We start from the raw sequence: 12,303 nt of genomic DNA on the forward strand, positions 1-12,303 counted from the left end.
ACCATTGCTCAACTCAAGATGTGCTTCCGATGCCTGGACCGTTCAGGTGAAGCACTACGATAGCCCCCAGAGCGGGTGTCACTGATAGTGGTTGCATGCTGTGCTCTCCACAATCTGGCATTGGCAAGGGGGAAGCCACTGGAGGAAGAGGATCTTGACGCAGCTCCACAGGCCACAGATGATGAATCCAGTAGTGAGTCTGAAGAGGAGCACGGTGAGGAGAGCACTGAGGGCATGGAGGCAGACCTTGGTAACCCCCAGGGAGGCAGGCACACCTTGTTCCAATGCTCCTTCAGCTAGGCGACCAAAGATCAGCTTCAATCACGTGCCAGAGCTGCCGCCTCCATCCCGGATGTCTGAAAGGACCCTTTCATTTGAACAGAAAGAACACTCAGTGCCTGTGCAATATAGTTCAGAGCCTCTTACATCCAGCATTACATACTGGCGTACCCTGCACCAATAAAATAAAATGGTGAAGCATGCTCAGGGCATGACGACAAAAACAAAATTTATCTCATTTTGACAATTCCAAACTATTTCACACAGAATCACAGAATCTCACAGTGCAGAAGAGGCCCTTTGGCCCATCGAGTCTGCACCGACACGTGAGAAACACCTGACCTACCTACCTAATCCCATTTACCAGCACTTGGCCCATAGCCTTGAATGTTATGACATGCCAAGTGCTCATCTAGGTACTTTTTAAAGGATGTGAGGCAACCCGCCTCCACCACCCTACCAGGCAGCGCATTCCAGACCGTCACCACCCTCTGGGTAAAAAAGCTTTTCCTCACATCCCCCCTAAACCTCCTGCCCCTCACCTTGAACTTGTGTCCCCATGTGACTGACCCTTCAACTAAGGGAAACAGCTGCTCTCCATCCACCCTGTCCATGCCCCTCATAATCTTGTACACCTCGATCAGGTCACCCCTCAGTCTTCTCTGCTCCAACGAAAACAACCCAAGTCTATCCAACCTCTCTTCATAATTTAAATGTTTCATCCCAGGCAACGTCCTGGGGAATCTCCTCTGCACCCCCTCCAGTGCAATCACATCCTTCCTATAATGTGGCGACCAGAACTGCACACAGTACTCCAGCTGGTCTTACATATTTATATAAATTTCCCTGGTCTTCATTCTCAGACCAGTCTGCATAAAGTAAACATAAATGAACATAAAAGCACCTGTCAGGCCTGACAGCATCTGTGGAGAAAGAAACAGAGTTAACCTTTCGTATGACCCTTCTTCAGAGGCTCTCAGATTCTAGCACCCCTGAGTTTCACGGGGGAGAGGGGGGCGGCCATACCTTAACACTTGGCACGCTGACCCATGCCATAGAACCATAGAAAAGTTACAGCACAGAAGGAGGCTATTCGGCCCATCTTGTCCATGCCAGCCCAAGGATACCCAGGTGCCCTTTCTAATCCCACCTTCCTGCATCTGGCCCATAGCCCTGCAGCTTACAGCACTTTAGGTGCAGATCCAGGTACTTTTTAAAAGAGTTTAGAGTTTCTGCCTCTACCACCAACTTGGGCAACGAATTCCAGACACCCACTACCCTCTGCGTAAAAAAGTTCTTCCTCATGTCCCTCCTACACCTTCTGCCACTTATCTTGAATCTATGTCCCCTGGTTCTAGAATTCTTTACCAAGGGAAACAATTTTATCCTGTCCACTCTATCTATTCCCCTCATAATTTTGTACACCACAATCAAGTCATCTCTCAGCCTTCTTTGTTCTAAGGAAAATAACCCCAACCTATCCAACCTCTCCTTGTAGCTACTCTTTTCTAAATCTGGCAACATTCTTGTAAACCTCCTCTGCACTCTCTCCAGAGCTATTATGTCCTTCCTGTAATGTGGTGACCAGAACTGCACACAATACTCCAGTTGTGGCCTCACCAGTGTTTTATACAATTCCAACATTATATCCTTACTTTTATATTCTATACCTCTGCCAATGAAGGAGAGCATTCCATATGCTTTCTTTACAACCTTGTCTACTTGAACTGCTGCCTTCAGGAACCTGTGTACCTGTACGCCAAGATATCTCACTTCATCTACCCCTCTTAGTATATTCCCATTTATTGTTTAATCTCTGTAACTGTTTGACCTCCCTAAATGTATGACCTCACACTTCTCTATGTTAAAATCCATCTGACACTTTACCACCCATTCCACCAACCCATCTATATCATTTTGGAGATTATGGCTAACCTCTACACTATCCACTACTCGGCCAATCTTTGTGTCATCTGCAAACACAGCACTCACCCTTCCTGAGTGCAGCAGGTCATTGAACTGCTTCCGGCACTGCACCCATGGGCGCTGTACCACGTCAAGGCTGCTCACCATTGCTGCCAACTCCTCCCATGCCCTCTTGGTGAGGTGCAGTGGCCTCCTCCTCCCATCCCTGGGGACAAAGGTGACCCTCCTGGCATTTACCTCCTCCAGGAGGACAGTGAGGCACTCATTAGAAAAGTGGGGGGCTGAGTCCCCACCCGACCTGCCCTCCCACCTGACATTTGCTGCTGCACTGGAGTCCATCTTCACAAAGGCGGACAGGTGTCCTTCTCTGGCAGCCTTTCTGAGGTCCTTTTAAAACCAGCCACCAGGTAGCCATTGAACCTGGTGCTGACAGGCTTCCTCCCCCACTCGGCCTTTCCCCGCCAGTGATGAGCTGCGTTTCACTCTGGACAGGCCTTAATTGGCCCATCAGCATAAAACTGTGGTCAGGGCCCGATCGCAGGCACAGTCGGATTCGCGGCCGCTCCCAGGCCTACACGACCCACCCGCCCAACGAGGGCAAAATCCTGCCCGATGGCTTAGCTGAAGAGGCAGAGAGGAATGTATCTAAGTTTGCTAATGATACAAAGCTAGGTGGGAAGGTAAGCTGTGGGGAGGACACAGAGAGGTTGCAAAGAGATACAGGCAGGTTAGGTGAGTGGGCAACAAGATGGCAGACGGATTATAATGTGGGGAAGAGTGAAGTTATTCACTTTGGTCCTAACAATAGAAAAGCAGAACATTTTTTAAAAGATGAGAAACTTGAAAAGTGTTAATGTTCAAAGAGACTTGTGAGTATTTGTACAAAAATGCAGAAAGTTAGCATGCAGGTACAGCAAGCATTTAGAAAGACAAATAGTATGTTGGCCTTTATTGCAAGGGGATTGGAGCACAGGAATAAAGAAGTCTTGTTACAGTTGTACAGGGTTTTGGTGAGACACACCTCGACTACTATGAGCAGTTTTAGTCTCCACATTTAAGAAAGGATATACTTGCAATGGAGGCAGTACAGTGAAGATTTACTAAATTGGTTCCTGGGATGAGGGGGTTGTCATTGAGAGTAAATTGGGCCTATATTCTCTGGAGTTTAGAAGAATGAGAGGCGATTTCATTGAAATGTAGAAGATTCTGAAAGGGTTTGATAGGGTGGATGCTGAGAGATTGTTTCTGTTGGTCAGAGAATCTAAAACACGGGCACAGTCTCCGGATAAGGGGCCAATCATATAGGACTGAGATGAGGAGAAATTACTTCACTCAAAGGGTTGTGAATCTTTGGAATTGCCTACCCCAGAGGGTTGTGGATGCTCCTTTGTTGAAGACATTTAAGGGTGGGATAGACAGATTTTTGTTCTCTCGGAATTAAGGAATATGGGGAGCGGGTGGGAAAATGGAGTTGAAGCCCAAGATCAGCCATGATCATATTGAATGGTAGAGCAGGCTCGATGGGCCGTGTGGCCTACTCCTGCCCCCAACAGTTGCTGCACTATATGACAGAGCACATAGGAAGAAATAACGGGGGCTTGTAAGAAAGATACTACAACAACCATGGCTGATTTTAATCTTCGTATAGATTGGAGAAATCAGATTGTCAAAGGTAGCCTGGAAGATGACTGCATAGAGTGTACGCGGGACAATTTCTTAGAGCAGTATGTTCTAGCACCAACCAGGGAGAAGGCTATTTTAAACATGCTAAGGTGGAATGAAATAGGTTAATTAATGACCTAAAAGTAAAGCAACCGCTCGGCAACAGTGATCATAACATGATGCAATTTCACATTCAGTTTGGGGTTGTAAATTGTGGATCTCAGCATCGTGTCTTAAGCTTAAATAAAGGCAATTATAAGGGTATGAAGACAGACTTGGTCAAATTGAACTGGGTAAATAGGTTAAAAGTTAGGACAGTAGAGAAGCAGTGGCAGACATTTATGGAGATATTTCATAACTCCAGTGAGAAAGTAAGACTCGATGAGAATGATGTACCATCTGTGGCTAAATTGGGAAGTTAAGAATGGTATTAAATTGAAAGAAAACATGTACAATAATATGTGATAATACTGCAAAGATTATTGGTAGGTCAGAAGTTTGGACAGATTTTAGAAAACAGCAAAGGATGATAAACAGGGAGGAATGGAGTATCAGAAAAAGCTAGCTGGAAATATGAAAACAGTTAGTAAGAGTTTCTACAAGTATTTAAAGAGGAAAAGAGTAACTAAAGTGAGTGTGGGTCCTCTAGAGAGTGAATCTGGGGAATTAATAATGGGAAATAAGGAAATGACGGAAGTATTGAACAGATATATTGTGTCTGTCTTCACTGTAGAAGATACAAATAACATTCCAGAAATACTTGTAAATCAAAAGGTAAAAGGGAGGGAGGAACTTAAAACAATCACAATTACTAGGCTGACAAATCCCCTGGACCAGATGGCCTGCATCCTAAGGTCTTAAAAGAAGTGGCTGCAGAGATAGTGGGTGCATTGGTTATAATCTTCCAAAATTCCCTAAATTCGGGAAAAGTTCCTGAGGATTGGAAAACCACAAATGTGACACCTCTATTCAAGAAAGGAGGGAGACAGAAAGGAGGAAATTATAGGCCAGTTAACCTCACATCTGTCATTGGAAAAATGCTAGAATCAATAATAAGGATATTTAGAGAATTACAATACAATCAGGCAGAGTCAACATGGTTTAGTGAAAGGGAAATTGTGTTTGACAAATTTATTAGAGTTCTTTGAGGAATTAACGAGCAATGGGGATAAAGGGGAACCAGTAGATGTGGTGTACTTGGATTTCCAAAAGGCGTTGGATAACGTGCTACATCAAAGGTTGCTAGACAAAATAAGAGCTCATGGTGTAGGGGGTGACATATTAGCATGAATTGAGGATTGGTTAGCTAACAGGAAACAGAGTAGGCATAAATGGGTAATTTTCAGATTGGCCAGCTATAAGTAGTGGAGTGCCACAGGGATCAGTTTTGGGGCCTCAACTGTTTACAATCTATATCAATGACCTAGATGAAGGTACTGAATGTATGGTTGCTAAATTTGCTAATGACATAAAGATTAGTCGGAAAGTAGGTTGTCAAAAGAGGTAAAAGGCCAAATCATCCGGTCTCTGGATTTTTGGAAATCGGACATATGACTGAAGATGTGAATTGGGACCCTATGCAAGTCCTGACATGCAGGCCTATTTGGGAATTGCCCAGGAAGTTTAAACTTCCAATGTGCAATTCCCCTGCTCTGTTAGACTCTCTGCAAATGTCTCTGACTCTGAGCTAGAGTCGGAAACTTTGGACATTTTCGCGGTACTTACCTGGATAGCTACCCAAGAAGTGGTGGGCAGAATGGAATGTTGGCGTTTATTGCAAGGGGAATCGAGTATAAAGGTGGGGATGCGTTGTTACAGCTGTACAGGGCCTTAGTGAGACTGCATCTGAAGTACTATGTACAGTTTTGGTCTCCTAATTTAAGAAAAAATATAATTACACTAGAAGCAGTTCAAAGAAGGTTCACTCAACTGATTCCTGGGATGAAGAGGTTATCTTATGAGGAACGGTCAGACAGGTTGGGCCTGTATCCGTTAGAAGAATGAGAGGTGATCTTATTGAAACATAAAAGATCCTGAGGGGACTTGGCAGGGTGGATACTAAGAGGATGTTTCCCTTTGTGGGAGATATGACAACTAAGGGACATGGTTTAAAAAGAAGAGGTCTCCCATTGAAGATGGAGATGAGAATTTTTCTCTCTGAGGGTCGTTAGTCTGTGGAATTCTATCTCCCAGAGAGCAGTGGAGGTTGGGTCATTGAATATATTCAAGGCTGAATTAGACAGATTTTTGATTACATAAGGGCAAGGGTTATTGGGAGATGTCAGGAAAGTGGAGTTGAGGCCACAATCAGATCAGCCATCATCTTATCAAATGGTGGAGCAGGCTTGAGGGGCTGAATGGCCTCCTCCTGCTCCAAATTCTTGTGTTCTTGCCTTGTGTGTTTGTTCTATCCCTCTCTCTATAGTTACTATCTATCTTCACTGTATGTAGTTTGTATCTCTCTGTCTTCAGTCATTATCACCCTCCGTGTGTAGTTTCTATCTCTCTTTCTCTCTAGCTTCGATTTCTCTCTCTCTACTCGCTCTCTCTCTTTGTCTGTAGTTTCTATCTTTTTCTTTCTCTCTCTGTAGCTTCAATCCTGATCTCTCTGTAGTTGTTCTCTCTCTTTCTGTAGTTTCTGTCTCTCTCTTTCTGTATTTTAAACTCACCTTTCTTGGTCTCACAGGTAGATCGCTTCCTTTACAACATGCAGCTCAATGATGAGCAGGTACAAGACATCATGGTTCGGTTCAAAGCTGAGATGCAGAAGGGATTGGTCTCCCCCATCACTTCCACTTTGAAGATGCTACCTACATTTGTACGATCAACTCCTGATGGGACAGGTATTGCAGAATGAAACTGCCCAGCTCACAAGTGTTTTAAATAAAACAGGCACTCTGCCTACCCCCAGCCCCTATCCCACCGAGTTTGTAGAATCACTCTCACAGATCTGAAAGCTCTCAGCTTCCATCAGCAGCCCTGGTCCTGCTCGGAGAGTAGCACCGAGGTGCTTAGGGTAGGCTCACTCAGTCACTGTCCATTGGCCTCCTGGTGGCATCTCTATATGGTATATGGTGCAGCTATAGTGTAGTGGGACCATTACTGGAGCATAATGCTCTGGAGGCCAGAGCTCAAATCCCACCTTCATAGCAGACAGCATTTAAATTCAATGAATAAATCTGGATATTTTGTATTTGTTCATGCAGTGTGAGCATCATTGGGAAGGTCAGCATTTGTTGTCCATCCCTAATTACTCCTGAGAAAAAATAAAATGATAATCTCGATTGTTGTAAAAACCCATCTGGTTCACTAGTGTCCTTTATGGAAAGAAATCTGCCGTCCTTACCTGGCCTGGCCCACACGTGACTCCAGACCCACAGCAATGTGATTGACTCTGAACTGTCCTCTGAAATAACCTAGCAAGCTGCTCAGTTGCCTCAAACCAAGACAAGTTCAATAAGAATAGAAGTGGACAGAGCACCCAGCATTGACCTAGGCACTGGGAGTGACAAAGGCACATCCAACCCTGTTCGCTCTATATAGTCCTCCTCACTCACATCTGGGGGCTTGTGCCAAAATTGGTAAAGCTGTCTCACAGACTAGTTAAGCAACAGCCTGACATAATCATCCTCACGGAATCATACCTTACAGATAATGTCCCAGACACCGCCATCACCATCCTTGGGCACATCCTGTCCCTTGAGCAGGACAGACTGACTAGACCATAAGTCATAGGAGCAGAAATAGGCCATTCGACCCATCGAGTCTGCCCCGCCATTCAATGAGATCATGGTTAATCTGATAATCCTCAACTCCACTTTCCTGCCTTTTCCCCATAACTCTTAATTCCCTTACTGATTAAAAATCTGCCTATCTCAGCCTTGAATATACTTAACGACCCAGCCTCTACAGCCCTCTGCGGTAAAGAATTCCACAGATTCACTACCCTCTGAGAGAAGAAATTCCCCCTCATCTCTGTTTTAAATGGGCGCCCCCTTATTCTGAGGTTATGCCCTCTGGTCCTAGACTCTCCCACAAGGGGAAACAACCTCTCAGCATCTACCCTGTCAAGCCCCCTAAGAATCTTATCTTTCAATAAGGTTGCCTCCCATTCTTCTAAACTCCAATGAGTACAGACCAAACCTACTCAACCTCTCCTCATAAGAAAATCTTTCCATACCCAGGATCAACCTAGTGAACCTTCTCTGGACTGCCTTCAATGCCAGTATATCTTTCCTTAGATAAGGGGACCAAAACTGTTCACAGTATTCTAGGTGTGGTCTAACTAGTGCCTTGTGACTGGAGATGGTGGCACAGTGGTATAGTCAGGAGGGAGTTGCCCTGGGAGTCCTCGGCATTGACTCCGGGGCCCATGAAGCCTCCTGGCATCAGGTCAAACACTGGCACGGAAATCACCTACACCCCACCCCCGCTTCATCTGATAAATTCCATGTTGAACACCACTTGGAGGAAGCACTGAGGATGGTAAGGGCGCAGAATGTACTCTGGGTGGGGGACTTCAATGTCCATCACCAAGAGTGGCTCGGTATCACCACTACTGACTGAGCTGGCCGAGTCCTAAATGACAGCTGCTAGACAGGGTCTGCAGCAGGTGGTGAGGGAACCAACAGGAGGGAAAAACATACTTGACCTCATCCTCACTGACCTACCATTGCAGATGCATCTGTTCATGATAGTATTGTTAGGAGTGACCACCACACTGTCCTTGTGAAGACAAAATCCCATTTTCACATGTGTTGTGTGGCATTATAAAATAAAAAATAACAACCATAACAGATCTAGCAACTTAAGACTGGGCATCCATGAGGTGCTGTGGGCCGTCAGCAGGAGCAGAATTGTACTCGAACACAATCTGTAACCTCATGGCCCGGCGTATCCTCCAACCTACCATTACCATCAACCCTGGTTCAATGAAGAGTGCAGGAGGGCATGCCAGGAGCAGCACTAGGCATACCCGAAAATGAGTTGTCAACCTGGTGAAGCTATAACACAAGACTATTTGCGTGTCAAACAGCATAATCAGCAAGTGATAGACAGAGCTAAGATATTCCGCAACCAACGGATCAGATCTAAGCCCTATAGTCCAGTCATGAATGGTGGTGGTCAATTAAACAACTAACAGGAGGAGGAGGCTCTACAAATATCCTCATTCTCAATGATGGAGGAACCCAGCACATCAGTGCAAAAGATAAGGCTGAAACATTTGCTACAATCTTCAGCCAGAAGTGTCGAATGGATGATCCATCTCGGACTCCTCCTGTGGTTCCCTGCATCACAGATGCCAGTCCACAGCCAATTTGATTCACTCTGCGTGATATCAAGAAATGGCTGAAGGCATTGGATACTGCAAGGCTATGAGTCCTGACAATATTCCAGCAATAGTACTGAAGACTTGTATTCCAGATCTTGCCGCGCCCCTAACCAAGCTGTTCCAGTACAGCTACAACACTGACATCTACCCAGCTATGTGGAAAATTGCCCAGGTATGTCCTGTACACAAGAAGCAAAACAAATCCAACCCTGCCAATTACCACCCCATCAGTCTACTCTCGATCATCAGTAAAATGATGGAAGGTGTCATCAACAGTGCTATCAAGTGGCCCTTGCTTAGCAATAACCTGCTCACTGACACCCAGTTTGGGTTCCGCCAGGCCCACTCAGCTCCTGACCTCATACAGCCTTGGTTCAAATATGGACAAAAGAGCTGAACTTCCAAGGTGAGGTGAGAGTGACTTCTCTTGACATCAAGGCAGCATTGGACCACTTTCATCACCTCTAGAAGTGATTATTTCAACGCACTCGTAGCTGGTCTTCTACATTCCTCTGTACATTTGAGATCATTCAAAACTCTGCTGCCCATGTCTTAATTTGCACCAAGTCTCATTCCCCAGTCACCCTCTTTGCTCACTGACATACATTGGTTCCTGTCAAGCACCATCCTAACTTTCAAATTCTCATCTTTGCTTTCAAATCCCTCCATGACCTTACACGATCTCTGTAATCTCCTTCAGCCCTGCAGCCCATCAAGTTCTGGACTCTGGAGCATCCCTGATTTTATTGCTCCAGCATTGCTGGCCCCATGCTCTGGAAATCCTTCCCTACATCTCTTCACCTCTCTACCTCACTTTCTTCCTTAAGACACCTGCAAAAACCAAGCTCCATGATCAAGCTTTTGGTCATCCAACATTCTGTGGCTCAGTGTCATGCTTTGTTTTCTAACACTTCTGGTGAAACACCTTGGGGGACTGCATTACGTTTAAGGAGCTTTACAAATTGTTGTTATGAGTGAGACATCAAGGAGCCCGAGCAAAACTGGAGTCAATGGGAATCAGGGGGAAAACTCTCCACTGGTTGGAGTCATACCTAGCACAAAGGAAGATGGTTGTGGTTGTTGGGGGTCAGTCATCTCAGCTCCAGGACATCACTGCAGGAGTTCCTCAGGGTATAGTCCTTGGCCCAGCCATCTTCAGCTGTTTCATCAATGACCTTCCTTTCATCATAAGGTCAGAAGTGGGGATGTTCGCTGATGATTGCACAATGTTCAGTGCTATTCGGGACTCCTCAGCTCCTGAAGCAGTCCATGTCAAAATGCAGCAAGACCTGAACAATATCCAGGCTTGGGCTGATAAGTGGCAAGTAACATTCAGGCCACACAAGTGCCAGGCAATGACCATCCCCAACAGGAGAGAATTATTGTATGTTGGTTGTGACTGGCTGAGGAATGATTACTGAGATATTGATATGTCTGAACTATAACTGACTTATGGGTAAACAGAACTACATACAGATATACGTGACTATGTGTTACTTGGTCAAAGCCGCCTTTATATATCTGTACATCCTGTATACTTCTGTATACCTGTATGTCCTGTATATGTCCATTATATCTTACAGCATCATGTGGGCAGTACTGTTTCCACAGTCCCACACATTAACCCTTTCAACCTTGATCACCCTAATGCTGCAAGACTTTAACCATCTCCCCTTGGAATTCAAAAGCAATGTCATTGCTGAACACCCCCACTATCAACATACGTCAATGTTGACCAGAAATTTAACTGGATCTGCCATATAAAGATAATATCCTTAAAGATAAGATCATTTTGCATGGTTATAAACTTTTATACTCTGTTCTAGATACTGGCATGTTAAACAGACATGTCTCTCCCTAGCCACGACTCAGATGTTCTGATGAGAGATCATCGATCTCAAACATGAACTCTGCGCCTCTCTGCAGATGCTGCCTGATCTGCTGTGTTCTTCCAGCAGCTTCTATTTTTTATCACAGCTGCGTTGTCTCTTCAATTGGCTCAGACTGATGACATGTCCTATTGACTTTGGCCTGAAGAACCCTAATGTACTGAACTAAACCACATTTGTCTTAATGACACAATAAATTTTCAGAATTCATACAGGAAGACAATAACAGAAGGGGGCCCTTTCACTCCTCGCATCTGTTCCACCATTCAGTGACACCATTCATGATCTGTGACCTATTTCCATATGCCCATCTGTTCCCCATATCCTTCTATAACTTCAGATAACGAAAATCTTACAAGTTCAGATTTACAATTAACAATTGTTTGAACATCAATTATCATTTCCTGGAAAAGGATTTCCTAATTCACTCCTGAAATTCTTAAATTACCTTTTAATTGTGAAAGCTTTAAACAAGTCACCCTTTAGCCATCCAAATTCCAGGAAATATAATCCTAGTCTGTGTAATCCTTCCACGTAGTTTAATTTGTGAAGTCTGAGTGTCGTTTTGGTTAACTGATAATACGCTCCCTCCAAGGGCAGGATCTCATCACTAAAGTGCAGCACCCAGAGTATCACAGGAACTCCAGGTGTAAGCTAATCAGGGCTTTGTAGAACTGAAACGTGACTTGCATTTTAGCCCATTGGATATTAAGGCCACCATTCCAGTAACCCTTATGATTACTTTGTGTATCTGTTAATGTCTATGTACCTGGACCTACAAAGTCTCTTTGAACTGCCATTGTTCCTAGCCATTTCAAAAGTACCATGCTTATCCTTTTTAGGTCCAAAGTAGAAGACCTCATATTTTCCTGAATGGAAATCCATTTGCCACAAATTTGCCCATTCCATTAATCTATTGATATCTTTTTCTAATTAATGTTTCCTTCTGCAGTGCTTACAATCTCACAATGGACAAATATTGACTGTTTTCCATTACATGCACTAAGCCTTTTTTTTCAATCATTCACGGGATGTGGGCTTTGCTGGCTGGGCCAGTATTTATTGCCCATCCTTAATTGCCCCTTGAGAAGGTGGTGGTGAGCTGCCTTCTTGAACCGCTGCAGTCCATGTGGTGTAAGTACACCCACAGTGCTGTTAGAGAAGGAGTTCCAGGATTTTGACCCAGCGACAGTGAAGGAATGGCGGTATATTTCC

At 44.6% G+C, this 12,303-nt stretch overlaps 1 protein-coding gene across 1 annotated transcript in view; it reads left to right on the plus strand.

Moving 5' to 3' along the window:
* The first annotated feature begins 6,550 nt into the window (after positions 1 to 6,550).
* The window catches only part of LOC144694990 (hexokinase-1-like), a 222,828-nt gene continuing 217,075 nt past the window's right edge, over positions 6,551 to 12,303 (plus strand). The window contains exon 1 of the mRNA XM_078565820.1: positions 6,551 to 6,710. Coding sequence (XP_078421946.1) covers positions 6,575 to 6,710 — 136 coding nt within the window. The 5' untranslated portion in view covers positions 6,551 to 6,574. The remainder of the gene's footprint in view (positions 6,711 to 12,303) is intronic.

The sequence above is a fragment of the Cetorhinus maximus genome, chromosome 20 (genome assembly GCF_964194155.1).
Source record: "Cetorhinus maximus chromosome 20, sCetMax3.hap1.1, whole genome shotgun sequence".
In the NCBI taxonomy this organism is placed as follows: domain Eukaryota; kingdom Metazoa; phylum Chordata; class Chondrichthyes; order Lamniformes; family Cetorhinidae; genus Cetorhinus; species Cetorhinus maximus.